The 18,950-nt window shown below is 48.4% G+C and overlaps 2 protein-coding genes across 9 annotated transcripts in view; one reads left to right on the top strand and one right to left on the bottom strand.

Annotated features, from left to right (window-relative positions):
* The window catches only part of RAB11FIP5 (RAB11 family interacting protein 5), a 42,132-nt gene that overhangs the window by 3,377 nt on the left and 19,805 nt on the right, over nucleotides 1–18,950 (top strand). The window lies entirely within an intron of this gene.
* LOC128583122 (caspase-3-like) lies at nucleotides 5,435–6,315 on the bottom strand. The gene has a single exon (XM_053587037.1). The coding sequence runs from the start codon at nucleotides 6,095–6,097 to the stop codon at nucleotides 5,435–5,437; it is 663 nt and encodes a 220-aa protein (XP_053443012.1). The 5' UTR covers nucleotides 6,098–6,315.

The following is an 18,950-nucleotide window of genomic DNA, read 5'->3' as shown; positions in this document are numbered from 1 at the left end:
GAGGTTGAGAACTAGGGCTTGAGAGGCCTCTGCAGTCTCAAAGCAAGGCCCCAAACAGCCTGCTGCTCTGCAGCTTTTCTCCCTGGCAGCCTTGCCTGGAGCTGTCCCTGCCTTATGGGAAGGCAGGACAGCACAGGGTTTAAACACCTGGATACTGGGGTTTAACTCCCAGTGCTTGTGACTTACTACCCCATTTCTCCGAAAATAAGACATCCTCCGAAAATAAGACCTACTTACAGGAAAGATAAGACGTCCCCTGAAAATAAGACCTAGCGCATCTTTGGGAGCACACCTTAAAATAAGACACTGTCTTATTAAATCCAGCCAGCACCTGCTAAAACAACAGTGTCAACTACAACAACAACAAAAAAAATAGCTGGGTGTTGTGGTGGGTGCCTGTAGTCCCAGCTGCCTGGGAGGTTGAGGCAAGAGAATCGCTTAAGCCCAAGAGTTTGAGGTTGCTGAGAGCTGGGACGCCATGGCACACTACTGAGGGCGACATAGTGAGACTCTGTCTCAAAAAAAAAAAAAAAAAAGAAAAGAAAATAATAAAAAGGTCTATGTTAATAATCATAAAGTTGTACATAGTAAGTAAGATACCATCTGTACAAGGCTTAGTGTGGTTCTGGACACAGAAGCTTTCAAATTATTAGTATTGGGATTGCCCTAGGGTCCTGCTCTCTGTAATAGTGGTGGCTGGGATTCTAGGTGTCTTAGCAGCTTTCAAAGGTCCTTTGTCAGTGGGGTACTCTTTAAGGTGAGGAATATTTTTACAGTAGGGTTTTAAATAATTAAAGAGGAAATTCTCAAAGCAAAATTTAACATAGTACACAAGGATACTAATTATCATCCTTTCCCCTCAGTAAAATTGTCCATGGATTGTCATAGTTCTCCTGGGTCTAAAAATCCTAAGAGATACTTTGCTGCTACTTTTTACCTCCAGCATCCTTCTCATTACTCCAGTGTCCAAGACAGAGACGAGGTAGTGACTCCATAGGGTCAGACGAGTCATTTGGACCTTTCTGGACTTTATGCTATTGGTGTAGATTATACTCCCGGGGAATGGCCCTGAACCTGTCAGAAGAGGGAGAGAAGGAAGCAGTAGCAAAGGTTTTGGAGTAAGAAGATAGGGAGTCTGCCATGAGGCCATTGTGGTTGGGAGACCTGGTCTTTGCCCTCTGGGATGCTGATCTCTCTGTGCATTTGGGGGAGGAGAGGGAATAGGCCTGCTGTGTGGAGCCCTCTTCTGCTGTCTCCCTGGTCTTGATATGGAGTGAAATGGTACCTACTGTAAGACCTGGAGAATGGTGGGCAGAACCATTATCCCGGGCCTCTTGGATCAATGGTTAGAGGCTGGCCTCTTGGGCAACCCAAAGCTGTAGGTTCAAGTTGGATTAGGTCCAGTTTGTCTTTTGTTGTTGTTGTTGTTGTAAAGAGCAAAACTGTTGTGACTATGGATAGGTTGCTAGCTGTGGCTCCCCAGAGGCTTGATCAGCCCCTGCTTAGACTGTGCTGTTGGTTTTGGCAAGTGGAGCTCAGGGAGCCTATGACTGTGGAGAACTTAGGTCTTAGGCCAAAGCCGTCTACTGGGCCAGTTATGGTGCTCTGAGACCTCCTTAAGGAGGGTGGGGTTTAGGGGCACTTGAGGGTACCTGAGAGGAAATGCAGCCTGTTGGCCTAAGGTTGAGATTGTCCTCGAGGGCATCTTTCCATCTATCCCTTAGCTCTCCAGACAACTTATTTGTAACTGTTGTAGGCAGATGTTACAAGCCTTCTTTGCCCTGGTTTCTGGATGTCACCCTACTCTTCGGGAAGTGACTGAGGGTCCTCAGGCCCCGGCTTTGACTCCTGTTCCAGCCCCAGAGCTGGAGTTGGGAGGCTTGTGGGGCTGCCTGGGAAGTACACTATGGCTGCTGGGAAGGGTGAAGGGTGTGGCTGCACTCAGAAGTCAGTCTTAGGACATAGAAGCTCCATCTCCCTTAGTTATGGGGCAGTTTTTATTTGGGGTTGCTTGGGTAGCAGCTTCTGGGGGAGGAGTGGGGTGGGGTAGGAAATGTGACTGCTCTGTCAGACTGGGCGGCTCCTCTCAGCACAGCAGTTTCCCCTTCCCTCCCTATCTGTCCCTGCCCTGGGCAGACCCGGAGGTTAGAGCTGGCCTGTGGTCAGCCCGTCTTGGCCCTGCCTGCCCCTCCGTGCAGGCAGCTGGTGATGAGGCATGCCTCTGAAGAGCCTCCATCCACAGTGACCTTGAGAGCTGTCCTTTCCCTACGATGGGAGCTGCCCACCCCATTTGTCATTACCAACACCCTGATGCTGTTCTTGTCTTTGCTAAACCACTGATCTGGCCTTGTCCAGATGTTTCCCCTGCCCTTTCCACACCGTGCAGGGAGAGGTGATTAACACAATGACAGGGGCTGTCATTGCTCTGTGGGAATCAGTCTTCCTTTTTTTTTTTTTCCTCTGCAAAACGGTGTAGCCATGAAGCTGCTTTGTTTGCCCTTCTCCACGGCCAAGTAATAAAAATGAGTCTACAGTGTAGGTCTTCTCTGAACCTGGCAGTCCTGTCAGGGAAGAGTCTGATCACTTTGCTGAGCTGGCCGTATGTGTAGTCATTTCTTTCCTCAGGAGCGATGGCTTAGCAGGTCACATGAGGCCTCTGGGTAGGGCTGGGCCAGGCCTCTCCTCCGAGAGCTGTAAGCAGGGGTTCCCAAAGTGGGGCTCCCAGGGACAGTGCTTCAGAGAAGCTACAAGGCGGGTGGGCTTTGTCACAGGCCACCTTGATCTCCAGTTTACCCTGTGAGTGCAGAAGGGAAGCACAACCCTAATCACAGAACTCTGGCATGAGAGTGTGAAGAGAACTTCGACATGTGGAAACTGAGGTTCAGGAGTGAGAACATGCTCTCAGTCACTCGGCAGTTACTGGTAGGTGTTGCTCTGTGTGGTTCCTGTTGAAGTCTGGCAGCCAACAGAGCTATAGAACCTGGGGTAAGAAGAGATGGCATTTGGACCTCCCAAGATTTCTGTACAAGTGCCCCCGGGGTTTTGTGAGAGAGGGATGTGGGGCTTCTTTGCAGACCTGGTAGAGACCTGCAGTCCAGTCCAAAGGTGAGGAAGATACAGACATGGCCCTATGTTTAAAGGAAGCCCTATAGGTACCACCTGTATTTTGGCGTCTAGATCAGACAGAGCCACTGGGATTGGGTGTGGTCAAAGCAGGGTTCCATGAGGAGGGGATATATACCAGAGATCTGTCAGTTGGGTATCAGAGAGCCCATTTACCACCCCAGTCTTCTCTGAATCCCCATACCTGGAGCACACAGTACTCTGTTTTTGTGAGTTATTATCATCGCTTTGCTGGTCTTGAGTATTGTTTTATCAAGCCCTTTCTAGGTGTTGGCACTGTCCTAAGGACCTGACCTCCATTTGCTCATTGCAATCTCTTTAAGATGTAGGTGCTGTTACTGTTTAACATCTGAGGAAATCTTGGCATGGACAGTTGAAGTGACTTTTCTCTTTTTTCTTTTTAGAGATAGGTTTTTTTCTTTTTATTTATTTATTTCTTATTTTATTTTATTTTTTTTTGAGACAGAGTCTCACTTTTTTGCCCTGGGTAGAGTGCCATGGCATCATAGCTCACAGCAACCTCAAACTCTTAGGCTCAAGTGATTTGCTTATCTTAGTTTCCTAAGTAGCTCGGACTACAGGCACCCACCGAAATGCCTGGCTATTTTTAGAGATGTGGTCTCACTCTTGCTTAGGCTGCTCTTGAACTCCTGAGCTCAGGAGATCTGCCCACCTCAGTCTTCCCGAATTCTAGGACTACAGACATAAGCCAGCATGCCCAGCCCTCAAGCAACCCTCTTGCCTCAGCCTCCTGAGTAGCTGGAACTACAGGTACCTACCATAATGCCCAGCTAGCTTTTCCATTTTTAGGAGAGACATAGCTTTGTTTTTGCTTAGTCTTTTTTTTTTTTTCATCATATACTACATTTACTTAAGAAAAGTTACAGATCTAGTCATCAACAGAAATAGCTGTCATTTACAAAGGCCAACTTCCCTTTCTTGAGGAAAATGAGAACTCGGGTGAAATGGCAGACGGCAGGTGCGACACTGCTCGCTCCTCTGAGAGTGAGGAGTGAGGATGCGTGTGGCTTGCCCCTGGCTGGGGGCTGAACTTGGTCCTCCACCTTCCCAGGTGCCAGAGCAGAGGTTCTGACTGGGTGACTTCTCTGGTCCTGGGTGCCGTGGTCCTCTTACTTCACTGAGCACTATAAAACGTGACTATAAATTTCCTTTGAACACTTTTATTACAAAGTGTTCTATAATTTTTATTGTGACACACCACATCTGCAAAATTTTCATTTCAGAAGTTTCTGATTTGGCTCACTTGGTGATCTGTGGCTTGGGGCATCCTCCGTGAAACTAGGATGCCCCCAACTAGGACGTCCACCTTTTCAGAAGGTGGTCCTTTCTGAAAGCCGCCTCCTATGGCATGGGCTGAGAGCCCTGCTTACCAGTTTATTTTTCATTCCTTTCATTCCATTTTTATTATATACACTGCATGTTAGAATGTTCCCGTTAGAATTTCTTCCTGTAATCCTATTCGTAATCAACAGTTCGAGGTTTTTACGTAGTAGCTCTTAGGAGTTTTTGCTGGTTTGTGAAGCTCAACTGATGTTGAGATGTGCACAAATCAGCTGCAGTTCAGCACCTTATGGTTTAACTCCATCTCCTTATGAATGCTGCATTTTTAGCCTTAAAAGAATCAGCTTAGTTTGCTCATACTTCCTCTCAAATAAAATATTTACTTTCTTTTTCAATATTAAACAATTACCTTTTCTTTTCTTTTCTTCTTCTTCTTTTTTTTTTTTAACAACAAAGCCACGCTCAGGACAAACACCACAAAACCATAATCTTACAGAAAGTGTCTAAAATGCAGTTGACTTCATGTTTGTATATCAATTCTAAACTAAAGGCTTAAGCCTGTAACCGTGCCCAGGGATCCCTAAACTCTTCCACATTATCATTTTTACAGTTTGATAAAAACTAAAATGCAGAGTCCTAAGTGGGAGGATATCGTGAAAATTCGTTACTGCGATGTCTCATGATTCTTGAACATTCATAGGATAGCGTCATTAACACCTGCTAATTATGAGAGCTGTACATTTACAATCATCTCCTCTCCTAAGGAGTAAACCGTTACTCATTTTTATTTATTCCTAAGCAAATTCAATTGTGACTACCTAATTGGAGTCAGAGGTAGCTTCATGCTGGTGGTATACTGTGGAAGTGGTACGTACCATGTGGATTTAGCCCTGAGAGGAAATACAGAGTCAGTCACACTGCTTTCTCACTTGGCATGCCAACTATACCCTCCCAAATAACTGTTTGTGTAGTGATAAAAATATAGGTCTTTTGTGAGCATGGATACAATTTATGGAATCTGTTTCTTTGCATGAAAAGTAGAGTCAAAGGAAAAGGATTCAAATTCTGTTGCCATCTTTCGGTTCACCCCGGTGAGAATGTGCATAAACTTGAGCTTGTGAGCGTACAGTTTCAGCATGGCGCAAAGCGACTGGATGAACCAGGAGCCATCCTTTGAGTTTCGCCAGGAATAGTAACCAGGCGCTGTGGAGTACGCATACAGGAAGTCAGCCTCCACGGGTATTTTCTGACATGCCGTGTCGTCCTCAGCACCACTGTCCGTCTCAATGCCACAGTCCAGTTCTGTACCTTGGCAGGCCTGAATAATGAAAAGTTTGAGTTTTCCAGTTAGACTTCTACAATAATCCCCTCTGAAGAAACTTGTCATTTTTTTCAGGTCAACAGGTCCGTTTGTCCCAAAAATTATTCCTTCTTCACCATGGCTCAGAATCACGCAGACAAAACTGCTCCTTTTGCTATGATCTTCTTTAGAAACATTGTGCATGAATGCCACAATTTCTTCACATGTAAGATCATTTTTATTCCTGACTTCATATTTCAAGTTCATGAATGTTTCCCTGAGGTTTGCTGCATCTACATCTGTGCCTGACCGAGGTGGCATTCCAGTACTTTCGTGAAAGTTCTTATTATTAATTATGATACATAAACCCATTAAGGATAATCCATTTTATAACTATTGTCCAAGGATATTCCAGAGTCCATTGATTTGCTTCCATGGATGATCTTTGTTTCCAAATTTTTAATAGATTTTGAATCCACTGAGTTTTCAGTATTCTCTATGGATATGTTTATTAACTTAAAGAAGTTTTCACTCTAGAGAGGAGGAGTAATTACACAGATGTTCTTGCTTATCCAGGAGGTGTATATTCCAAAATCCCCAGTGGATGCCCGAGACTGCAGGCAGTGCTGAATGTGAACTCTATACACCGTGTCTATCCCGCACAGCCTCGGGTCGGCAGGTAGCTGCTCTCCTCGCTCTGCGCCAGCTCAGCTTCCATGGCCCGCCGGGGGAAGAGCTCGGAAGCCGGCTCTTCCCTGGCCCCAGCCCCATTTTTGCTTAGTCTTGTCGAACTCCTAAGCTCAGGCGATCCACCTGCCTCTGCCTCCCAGAGTTCTAGGATTACAGGCATCAGACACCCTGCCCAGCTTTGAAGTGACTTCTCTCAAGGCACATAGTGCATGGCAGAGTCAGGATGTGAACCCATGTGGGATGAGAGTCTGGCTTCAGAGGCTGTTCTCTTGGCCACTACACCTATTTCAGTGTCCCCATGATCTGCTTTGCACAGGGCCAGGAGCTCAGCAGCTGCTCTGCCAGGTTTCGTAGCTCCTCCTCCACCTTGATCTTGGAGTTTAGGCTTGGGGCTTGTCTAGTCTGTGGTTGCAGCCTAGTTGTGTCTGTCCAGGGGCTGGAGGTGTCATCTGGTACTTTGGGAAGGAGAGCATCACTGCCACCAGGTTTCGGTCAGGAGTGTGGTAAGGCCTGGGAAGCTCTGCCTGGGTAATCCTAGCCCTGGGGCTTGTATAGTCAAGCAGGGCTGGAGCTATTAGTATACATAAGACTTCCTGATTGTCCCCAAGACATCACATGCTTGTTTTACCATGACAGAACTAGGAGACATCCTGTTCCTTCTCCTGCAGTGATGTAATCATTTGCTATATATTTTTTTTATTTTGTTCAATATCTAGGAAGCAATTACTGGGCAACCATTGTAAATAGATCATCGTGCCTCAATCAGTGGAGGAAACAAGGGAAATAAAGTGGATAGCCCTTTCCCTAGGAAGGTGAAAAGATGTTTGAGACAAGATTTACCCAGGAGGAACAATTAAAAGCTGCATATAGGGCAGCGCCTGTGGCTCAGTGAGTAGGGCGCTGGCCCCATGTACCGAGGGCGACGGGTTCAAACCCAGCCCTGGCCAAACTGCAACAAAAAAATAGCCGGGCACTGTGGCGGGCGTCTGTAGTCCCAGCTACTCGGGAGGCTGAGGGAAGAGAATCACCTAAGCCCAGGAGTTGGAGGTTGTCGTGAGATGTGTGACTCCATGGCACTCTACCAAGGGAGATAAAGAGTGAGACCATGTCTCTACAAAAAAACAGAAAAAACAAAAAACTGCATATAAAAAGTGTGAGAGAAACAGGCAGTTGGGTGAAGGGGAGCTCACCAGGTTGGAATGATCTGATCAAGGTGGGCTTAGTAAGGGAGGTGAGGCCTTGAATGACAGGTCAGGCCTGATGGGGTAAGGTGAGTTGGAGGCTGGGAAACTGCCCCTTCAGAAAGGGAGGTGAATGTGGTGGGTCTGGGCCAGGAAAGGGAGTGAGTCAAGCTTAATTTCTATGTGCCTCTCAACAACAACAACAAAAAAAGCTTGACTTTCTTTACTTCTTATTTGACTTTCTTATTATTTTTGTGTAGTTCACCTAGGTCAAAATTCTAAAAGTACAGAAAGGTACACAGTGAAAAAAAAAAAATTCCCTTTCCCTGATCTTGAGTCACCCTCCCCCTCTCTTCAGAGGCAACCAACATTACCAGTTCTGGTGACCTTCCAAAGTTATTTCATGCATTTATAAACAAATGCATTGTATATCCCCCCTCCCTTTTTGTTTGCCAAAGGCTACATTCTCCACATACATTTCTGGACCTGTGTTGAGCCTTACTTTCCTACACAGGGATTTTTATTGTCTCCACATCTTTTGGACTCTGAACCAAGACCCTGGTAGAAGGGACTATCACCACTTAGTTTTGTCCTCTATGACCCAAGGTTGGGACAAATATCGAGTTAGGAGCACACTGGGGAAGGGATAGGTTAAGGAGAATGTCTTCCTTATCCCCTGTCTGCTGAAGGTCCTCTGAGAGAGGTCATCTTGGCTGGTTCTCTCCTTCCTCCTGGGCAGGATCATTGCTTTTTGGTCCTGGGCCACCTCACTCCCATGGGCCTGATGACGGCCTGTAAAAAGGCCTTTGATAGACAATAAACCCAAATTCTTTATGTATGGGTTGGCCTACTTTTCAGAGTGCTTTCCTAGCATCACCTCATTTCATTCTTCCCTGAGGCAGGCAGGATGACCCCCATTTATACACATGTGGGGACTAGGGTCTCAGAGGGTGGAGCAACCTGTCTAAGGTCATGTACCTTATTAATGGCAACCAGATTTCTGAACTCTTAGTCCAGTGCTTTTCCCCCTACCTTGTGCTATCAGCCCTACCTGCTTTCTGTTGCTATCTATGGTAGTTAGACTTGTTTTGAGGTATTTTTATAGCTTTTCCTCATGCCGGGTGAGCTGACAGTGACAGCAGTAGGATGAGGGTTAGACAAAATGTTTGTGCCCCAGAGGGAGGGAGGGTGAAGGGTCTGGCTGGGTCTGAGGTGAGCTGAGCAAGTTGTACCCACACCCACGTAGGCAGGGGTAACTAATGAATGATGGTCTGGCCTCCCTCTGACGGTTGCTGATGCCAGGCACAGTGCCAGAGGGGGTGATAAGAATCTTCTTGTGGCCTGATAAGAGGTCTGTCCTGTCCTGCGATTGTGTCTGGCTTGGAGTTTTACTGTAGATAGCAAATGAAAGGGTGGGTATGTGGTAGGTGCTGGGAGATGGAAGGGTTGGTCCGCACACCTCCTGCCTGCTATGTGAGAAAGGCTGCTCGGGTGGGGCACCTGGAGAGGACAGAGGCTTCAGGGAGGGGGAGGCTCTGGAGGAAAAGGTTTTCCAGTTGTTTCCCTAAACTCATCACTGGCTTTCGACCTTCCAAATGCTGTGGCCTTTTCATATAGTTCCTGTGGGTCATGACCCACAGGTTGAGAACCTCTGCTCTAAGTATAGTGGTTCTAGTTGATATCTGACCCTCTCTAGCTTATTTATCAACCCTGTTTTAAGGAGGTAGAATAGCTGTTTAAATCACATAGTAAATCAGAGCCAGTACTGGAAGCTAGGCCTCCTATCTTCTAGTCCACTGGAGTTTGCCCACAATGCCCTTAAAATAATTTTTTACAACTTATTTCTGCATATAAAGCTGAACCTGCCAACTCCATCTCATTTGTCCAGCAGGTATTAGAAGGTGTTCTGTATCTCAGGCCCTGTCCCTGGTTATGAGGAATAAAAGGTGAGTGACAGTCCCTGTTGTCAATAGTAGTGAGGGTACAGCATGGGTGGCTCTGCCACAATGCTGCTGCTGGGGGTGAGAAAGGGGCACTCCCAGTGGCCCTCCTGGCCTCCCCCCTTCTTCATTACTCCTGTCCTAGTTTAGGCTTTTATTTTTTTTTAATTTGTGCTCTGGACTGTTACCATAGCTACTTCTTCTTTAAGCTAACGTGCCAATTTATTAATTTATGATGGGAAAGCACTACAGAGACATAAGGAATTGCTCTGATCGGCCTGGCCGTGGGCTGTGCCATCCCTTTCCCTGCTGCCCTCCCTCTTCCTGCAGCACAGTGCCTGTTAGGTCCTATCCCGTGTCGTAACCTGCCACGTACGTCAGGGTCCAGAATGCAGTTACAGCTGCTCAGGGTGATGTTGGAGGCAGGCTGCTACCTGCCCGTCTTCCAGCCCTGGCCCCTGTGTCTTGTGTCCCTTGCACCTGGGATGGTTCCCTCCGCTCTCCTTGCCTCTTCCCTGCCCTTTGTTCCAGGCCCGGCATTGATGCCATGTTCCGCACGCCTTCCCCCTTTGCACCACTCCCCTTTAGCCTTCCTGTGCACTTCAGTTATGTGTTTTGTGGTGTTCTTTACCCTCTTCCTCTGTTTACATGGCTGTTTTATTTTCCCAGCAAGATATAAGCTCCTCATGGACACCCCCATTCTTGTTCCTGTCAAATGCTTGGGGAACATTTGAGTGAAGGCTCAGACTCTGGTCCAGTGAGATTTCCCTGGCACATTCTCTGTGCCTCTCGGAGGGGTGCTGTGGGGGCCTGCCCTGTGCCAGGCTGTTGAGTTCATAGGTTAGCATAAGGCTCAGGGACCAAGGGATGAGGTCAGTTGTGGGGGCTAAGTCATAGGACAAGGAGAAAAACCCTGTGTCCTGGCCCCAGGCTGACTGAACCCTGAATACTTCAGCATTCCTCTCCAGCCATCTCCAGCTGATTTGGGTACCTTTTATAAAAAATATAACCATAATGTCATTCTTTCTCCAAATCAATAGTTTCTTAATAATTATCTGACATCTAGTCCATATTCAATTTTTTCTGATAGCAAAAATATTTCTGCATAGGTGGTTTGTTGAGTCAGGACCCAAAGGAGTACCTGGCTGCCTTGTCTCCTGATGATACGTCTTCTCAGTTTAAGGTGCTGCCTCCCTGACACGTTTCACACCATTACCTGGTGGAGGGAACAGGCCACTTGTCCTTGAGAATATTGCACACTGTGGCCCTGGCCATTTGGTCCCTCATGATGTCCTTCACCTTAATTCTCCACCCCCTGGACACCAGAGTCCTGGTGAGAGTCGTTTCTCCGGGTGGGCTGGCCATTACCTAGAGAGGCCCAGGTTAAGCAGTGGGGCTGGGACTGTTAGTCAGAGGTGGCCATTCAGAAGTTCTCCTTGGGGCTCTAGTGTCCATTAATGGTTGTCATCTGGATTGCCAGTCCTGTCTTCTCTGTCAGCAGGAATCCTGGCATAGGGCTGAGCTTTCCCTCTGAACTCTATGATCATTCTGCAGCTGCAATGGCAGGTTGGCTCAGCTTACCCAGGAGTGGCAGGAAAGACAATTATTTGCCATTATTTTTCACTTTCATGATGACTTTCCAACTAAAAAGCTGCCCTGCTCCATATTACTGTCGTGACATCAGTCATCGAAGGCTGCAGGCCTTTGAGGGCAGATGATTTCATTTATACAGTGTTGCTTGAAACCGCTTGTCACTGGCCTGGAGTAGAAATCTGGGGCAGATGATATTATGGGCAGGTATTTTGAAGTTTCTCTCAACATCTGCTTTTCAAGTCACGTGTCTTCTCCACTCTGGAATGCTGCAGTTTCTCATTTATAGTAACTCTCTAGGGGAGCTAGGTGGGGAAATGAGAAGCTTCATGTTAGCACTTTACTTTCCCTTCTAGCAGATTCTCCCAGCCAGTATTTTCGTCCAGCACAATTGTCTTTATTAAGTGTGTCTTGACTTCCTTGGCCTCTCAGGGTTTGATCCCTATAAACTGTCAGCTTTGCAGGCCCCTCATCCCCAGCATGCTACAGTTGTTTACTAGCTGAGTTAAGGCTTATTTTTGAAGAGGCCTGGGCAGTGGCTATAGCCAGAAGGAAGCTGCAGGCTTGGTAAGTTGCAGCTGTAGCAAAACTGTGAGAACCTCCTTCCAATTTGGAGAAGTTGGAGACTGGCATTAGGGGCATGATCAAAACAAGCTCCAGGAGCAGCCTATTCCTAGCTAGCAGGCACCCTTGGCTGTTTTTGTTTCTCTGGAGTCACTTTCATTGGCATGCAAGGCCTGAGCACTGTGGCGTGATGCTGGGGAATCTGAGGGCCTTTGGCCAGCTTTTTTTTTCTTTTTTTGAGACAGAGTCTCACTTTGTCACCCTCAGTAGAGTGCCATGGGGTCAAAGCTCACAGCAACTTCTTGGGCTCAAGCGATTCTCTTGCTTTAGCCTCCCAAGTAGCTGGGACTACAGACACCTGTAACAGTACCTGGCTATTTTTAGAGACAGGGTCTTGCTCTTGCTCAGGCTGGTCTCGAACCTGCGAGCTCAGGGCAGTCCACCTGCCTGGGCCTTCAAGAGTGCTAGGATTACAGGTGTGAGCCACTGTGCCCAGCCTTTGGCCAGCTTCTTGCCCTTTACCAGGCCGTCCGTGTCCCTGGGTTTGGAAATGGGAACAATCCCCATCTTCTCCTTTCAGCTCCCAGCCTGGGTGCTGTGTGACGGGCAAGGAAGGATCTGGCCTTTGCTGAGCTTCCTCCCTCCCCACTCCAAAACAGACGTTCTCAGTTCTTTTTGTGCCATGGACCCCCTTCTCAGAATAAAGTCTTTAAATATCCAGCATTACAAAGTATAATACTGATTTTAAAATATATTTATCAATACATCAAAACATTTGCTGAAGAAACATGCTTTACTACTGTGACTAAATTACATTAAATGTGCCCTAGTGGTGGTCCCATGCCTTTACAGTTCAAAGTAATGATAAGTATAAATGTTTTGTGATATCTCTGACAGCTGTAATGCAATATGTTTTATTGTACATACATATATATATAATATATATATATATATATTTTGAGACAGAGTCTCGCTACATTGCCCTCAGTAGAGTGCCGTGGCATCGCAGCTCATAGTAACCTCAAACTCTTGGGCTTAAGCGATTCTCTTGCCTCAGCCTCCCAAATAGCTGGGACTATAGACACCTGCCACAACACCTGGCTATTATTTTGTTGCAGTGTTTAGCTGGCCCTGGGCCGGGTTCAAACCCACTGCCATTGGTGTATGTGGCTGGTGCCGTAACCACTGTGCTACGGGCACTGAACCATGTTTTATTATATATGTATTTTTTATTTCAATTTAACTTCTTTTTTCTTTTTTTCTTTATTTAATTTAACTTTTTTTTCTTTTGAGGCAGAGTCTCTCTCTGTTGCCCCAGGCTAGAGTGCTATGGTGTCAGCCTTGTTCACAGCAATCTCAAACTCCTGGATTTAAGTGATCCTGCTTCAGCCTCCCCATTAGCTGAGACTATGGGTGCCTACCATGACATCCAGTCAATTTTTCTATTTTTAGTAGATATAGGGTCTCGCTCTTGCTCAGGCTGGTCTTGAACTCCTGAGCCCAAGTGATCTTCCTGCCTCAGTCTCTCAGAGTGCTAGGATTACAGGTGTGAGCCACCACACTCGGCTGCTTTTTTGAACTTTGGAGCATTGCAGATTACAGGTTTTTGGATTCAGAATGTTTGACTTGTGGTCTTGTAAGGAGAAGGGATGGCTGCTGCCTCGTTTTTATGGATAGGTGAGGAAACTGAGGCATAGAGATTAGGTAACCTGCACAAGGTCACACCGTCTGTAAGTGGTGGGGCTGTAGCTTTTAGCCACTCTCAGGGGCTGCATCCCATGCTTACCTCCCAGTGTTGTTAGGAGGTGAGTCAGGTGTAATTCGGTATGTTCAGTGCTGCAAAGTGTCCAGCACACAGTGAGTGTGAAATGAGTGGTTGAAGTTGGTAACAGAGATAAGAGTATTGGCCTTGGGAGGCTGAGAGAAGGGCTGGAGAGGGGTCAACACTGACTCCTCCATTCTGAAGACTGGGCATCTTCTCTCCAGGGAGCTAGTGGAATTTTTAGCTCAGAGATGAGAGCCAAACAGGAGTTTCACAGTTAAAGAAGGTTCCACTTTGGAACTCCTCCCTATAAGCCTGGCACCTCTGGCTCCTGCCCTGCAGAGGCACCTGTCTGTAGGGTTGGTGGACAGAGGAGGACCCGCTCTGCTCTTCAGGATCTGCGGCTCTCTTGGGTAAGATGCATGGGTTTGTAATGACGGAGACAACTATAGAGCAGTTGTGAACAGGGACAGGCAAGTTCCTAAGTTAGATTTATTAATTATTTTGTTAACTCATTGAACAAATATTTGAGTATCCACTGTTAAGTGCTATTAAGGAGCTGCAGAGATGAATAAAGCTCTTGGCTGCAGAGCAAGGGAAGGCAGATACTCAAGCCTTGTACACACACAGCATTTCATGGGGTGTGGAGGTACATAGGAGGCACATACACACACACAGTGCCAGGTTCTGGTAAGGATGGTGAAGAAATGAAATAAATGTAGGTTGGTTGCAGCTGCGGTACCCAAGGAAGACGGAGGAGGCCCGGATGCACAGAGCCCTGGCTAGAGTGAGTGAGTGAACACCGTCAGGAACATTTGGCTGTGTCTCAGGTGGAAGGAACAGCACGTGCAGTGTGCCTTGAGATAGGCACATGCCTAGTGGGTTCAGGGACAGCAGGAAGGCCACTGTGGTCCCAGTACAGTGAGAAATGCAGAGAATCATAGGAGCCAAGACCCAAAAGATGCCGAGGAAGCACATGTGATGTGCTTTGATTTCACGTTTGCTAGTGGAATGTGGATGGCAGGAAGGCAGGGAAGTTAGAATGTCCAGCAGGGAGGTGTTGATAGACAGTGGTGAGCGGGGGTGAATTCCAGAGATAATTTGCAGATACAGGTCACAGAGTTCAAAGTTTAGATGTGAAGTATGTGGGTGGGGAAAGGAGACTAAACTGGTTCCTGGGTGTGGGGTCTGGAATAAATGATGGATGTGGGCTCAGAAAGGGGCACAATTATTTGGGTATGAATTTTGGACTGATAAGATTTGAGGGTAAGTCTGGGCCTGTGGCTATAGCTGCCCATAGCCCCACCACTCCAGCCTCTGGCAGGAATTCCCTGGCGGGTGTATGGGTATGTTTGTCCCTGGATATGTTGGACAGCTGTCCTACATTGGCTGTCCCTGAGTATGGGGCCTCCCTAGTTATGCTGTGTGGCATCAGTTAGCTCAGCTGCATTTCCTGAGAATTGGGTGGGGATCTGAGGGCCAGATAACTCCACCAGCAGGAATAAGTAGGGCCTTATCTTGTTGACAGGTAAGCACCCTTGTTCCCTTATACCCCTCACATCCCACTTTTGTACTCTGCTCCTAGAGTGGGTAGAAGGAGGCTGAGAGCTGAGTCCCAAGTCCACCCCTGGCCTGCTGAACTTTGTCACGCAGACAGATCCTGGAGGAGGTATTCTCAGCCGAACAGGGGCCCTTTAGGAGCGCTCTTGCAGTCCTGCCCTCCCAGGAATTCTGGACCTTGATGGCTACTGGGGAGGCTGTGCTGATCTCAGACAAGGTTTTGAGGGGCTGGGGCAGGACAAAACCCTTAGGTTCTGTCACTTGCCTATCAGGGCTCTGTGCTCCTGGGATTGTGCTGACGTTTTGAAGGGGAGTCTGGTCTGCATACCCCACCCTCGGGCCTCTTCCGGGGCCTGCGATGTGTAGCTAGGCCTTTTCTAGCCTCTGTCCTCTCAGAGTGCTCGGGACAGGAGTGTTTGCATTTAGCTTTCTGAGAGATGCTAAACTAAAAGTTACGGGCTTTGGAGGCAGGCATCTTGATGTTCAAGTTCCAGCTCAATCACTTACTAAGCAGGTCATTGTGTGACCCTGCTTAAGTTGCAAACCTTCTGCACAACTTAGTTTGTTCATCTGCAAAATGGGAATCCTGTGTCCTGTACTGTGTGGATAGTAAGAAGGGAACAGAGCCAGGCATACAGTGAACGTTCAGTACGGTGAACTCTGGTTTTGTTTTCCTCTAGCCCCATCGTGTTTATCCCTCAAGTCCTGGGATGGACTTGGGACTTGGGTATGGTCCACCGGCCAGTAGCATCCTCTGGGACCTGGGCAAAAATGTTAAAATCTACATTTTAACAAGACCTGGTGATTTTTTTTCACTTGGTGTTTTGAGAAGCACTGATGTGTGTCTCCCCTGACGAGCAGTTTCTGTATCTTTGTGTGCCTCTTCTGATAAGAGACATTTTCTCTTACTCTTGCTTTCCTATGGTGCCCATCATGTCTTAGCTATTGAGGCACCTGGGACAAGTCCCAGATAATGATCTTTGTCAAAACCATTGTGTTCCCAGCACATGCTGCCTGGGCCTGGAGAGTCCGGGTGCCCTAGATGGTGCACCTGACTGAGAGGCGGGGTGTCAGGGCTGGGGCCTTGGTCACATCCCAATTTTGGCCCGGTCTCAAACCTGGATGGGAGTGATGGGGTCAGCATCAGCTTGGGCCTCAGTGTTCTAGGGCAGCAACAGCCCAGCCAGCAGGCTCGGCGAAGGGCAATGAGAGGGAGAGAAGGCCATGGGCACTGGTAGGGAGGAGCAGACATCCAAAAGTGGAGGCATGTTTTGTGTCCCACACAGCCAGTCCTGTAGAGCTGAGGTTGGATATTTGTTAAAGGAGCTGGCTTGTTCCCATGCAGTCCAGACAGTGCTCAGCGATGTTAAGGATTCAAGAGCAAGAAGAGTCCTGGGAGCTCCTGGTTGTGGGAGGGAATGACAGGACTAAAGGGGACGCAGTGGCTGCTTGTTGGGTGTGCCCTATCCTTTCAGCAGCCCCGAAAGCCTTGTTATCTCTATTTGATGGCCAAGGAAATAGAGGTTGGGGGAGGTATCCTGGTCAGCTGTGGAGTCCAGCAGTTCACCACCATGCCTGGCTGCTGCATGCATCCAGGGGAGCACACAGGAGAGGACCCTGAGTGGGTTGCAGCAGCTCTGGACTTTATGGTGTGCATCATTTCTTTACTTGGAAGCTGTGTGCCCCCGGGGGTAACCAGTAGATATGCAAAGGGAACACAGTCCAGCTGGGGAGACCACAGGTGACCAGGAAATGACAACACCAAGTGGTCCTGGAGCAAAGTGCTGCCAGACCTGGTTGTAGGTGAGTTTGCTTTGGAGTACATGTGCCTGGCTGGAAGAAAGAGGGACTGGACCAGGCCAGAATGGTGGCAGCTGAGAGCTCCCTAGAGGAGATAGGATTGTACTAGGTCACAGAATCCTCCTGTTGCATTCCCCGTGGCAGCCTCAGTCTGTAGGGACAAGGTGCTTAGAGCTCATTTGCTCTGCTGCATACGGGGCCGTGTAAAAGAAAGTCTCCATCTGTTTTCATTGAAGACTCATCAGCCTATGTTGGCAATGTTCATAACTTCCTAGCTGCTGTGGGCTGTGTGCCCGGCATGTCTGGGGGACTGTTTGGGGGATATCTGGTCCAGGCAGGGGGAAGTAGGGACAAGTTGGACCCTGTGGGTACGGGGAGAAGGAGGTGGGAGGAGCAGGAAGGGAGATAGGTGGTTGATGGCAGCTGGGGGTCCACAGACAGATCACAGCCATTCTCAGCCTCACTCTGCTCTGGATGGGAGTCTCAAAAATACTGAGGGGGCGGTGCCTGTGGCTCAAAGGAGTAGGACGCCGGCCCCACATGCCAGAGGTGGTGGGTTCAAACCCAGCCCTGGCCAAAAACTGCAAAAACAAATAAACAAACAAACAGGGCGGCGCCTGTGGCTCAGTGAGTAGGGCGCCGGCCCCATATGCCGAGGGTGGCGGGTTCAAACCCAGCCCCGGCCAAACTGCAACAAAAAATAGCCGGGCGTTGTGACGGGCGCCTGTAGTCCCCGCTGCTCGGGAGGCTGAGGCAAGAGAATCGCGTAAGCCCAGGAGCTGGAGGTTGCTGTGAGCTGTGTGACGCCACGGCACTCTACCCGAGGGCGGTACAGTGAGACTCTGTCTCTACAAAAAAAAAAAAAAAAAACAAAAAAAAAAAAACAAACAAACAAATACTGAGGGAAGGCTTTTCTTTTCCTTCTTGGCCTCCTTGAAAAGCAGGCCCAGAGGGAAACCCAAATTCCTTGGGGATGGGGATGTGACATTATGGGGGCGGGGGGCACAAATATCTTTGGGCAGAGACCTGAGCTCCCACTTGGGCTAGTGATACCTGTTCCCTTCATCTGTGGGGTGGGAGGGAGAGGTGAGTGGCTATTCTGTGGCTCAGGAGGCTGAGGAGATAAGATGGGAGTGAGTGTTTCTGATGTTTTTCCTGCTATAACAGGAATATATGCTCCTTATGAAAAATTCAAGTGGGACAAAAATCGACCTGAGTAGGAAGTGATAGTTCCTAGGAGTAGCTTCACCCCAGAGATAATCCCTGTTACCACTGTGGGTGTGGAATGTGATCAGCTAGGCCAAAGACCGCTGGCCTTTCTGCCCCAGCAAGGGATGTCTGTGCTTGGCTGGTTCTGGTTATGCAGCTCGGCTTGGTTGTTTGGAGCTAGGGTCTGGCTACTAAAGGGTCATGCCCAGGTGGGCATTGGGCTGAGAAAGTGGGCGTGAGGATGTTGGAGCAGGCTGGTCTTTCTGCCAGTCTTCCCTGCCTGTCCCATGGTCATCCTTATGCACTACATGCCACTTCAGCCTGCCTCTCTCCCTCAGCTCTCCCCTCTGCTCCCCTCATTCCCTCACCTTGTCTTATGGGAGAGGTACATTGCCTTCTGCCCTCCCTGCTGGTGCCATTGTCTGCTCTGATCTGGCCTTCCCAAGGGCTAATCTCTTGAGGTTTCGAAGAGAAAACCAACAGCCCAGTCTCATTCTGCTCAGGCTGTTGAATGGGTCGGGGAAGGGGGGGCAGACAGTAGCCCATGATGAGCACACAATGGATTTTTCTAGAGAGAGGCAATTAGAGGGGCCCCTGGGAAAGCTCCCCCACCTTTAGACTTCAACAACCACCACCACTACCAAGCTCTTTGCAGTGACTTAATTCTGGATATTTGGAGGTATAGGGACTTTTTGCACAAAGGCTCCCCCATTCCCTATCCCCCTAGGTCCACCAGAGGTTTGGGGAGCTGGTGCTGTGGGATAGGCACATCCCAGGTGGGGGATGACTGCGTGCCACTGACGGAGGTGTGTCTGGGTGGGTGCAAGAGTCTGTGTGTGTGAGGTACCTGTGTATGGCGTTGTGTGTATGCCTCAAGGGACATCAAGTCCTTCAGTGACCAGTCTGACCACTGCCACTGGGCTCTACTC

The sequence above is a fragment of the Nycticebus coucang genome, chromosome 4 (genome assembly GCF_027406575.1).
Source record: "Nycticebus coucang isolate mNycCou1 chromosome 4, mNycCou1.pri, whole genome shotgun sequence".
Classification (NCBI taxonomy): domain Eukaryota; kingdom Metazoa; phylum Chordata; class Mammalia; order Primates; family Lorisidae; genus Nycticebus; species Nycticebus coucang.
Note: the sequence above shows the minus strand (reverse complement) of the source record. Positions and strands in the feature narration are given on the sequence as shown.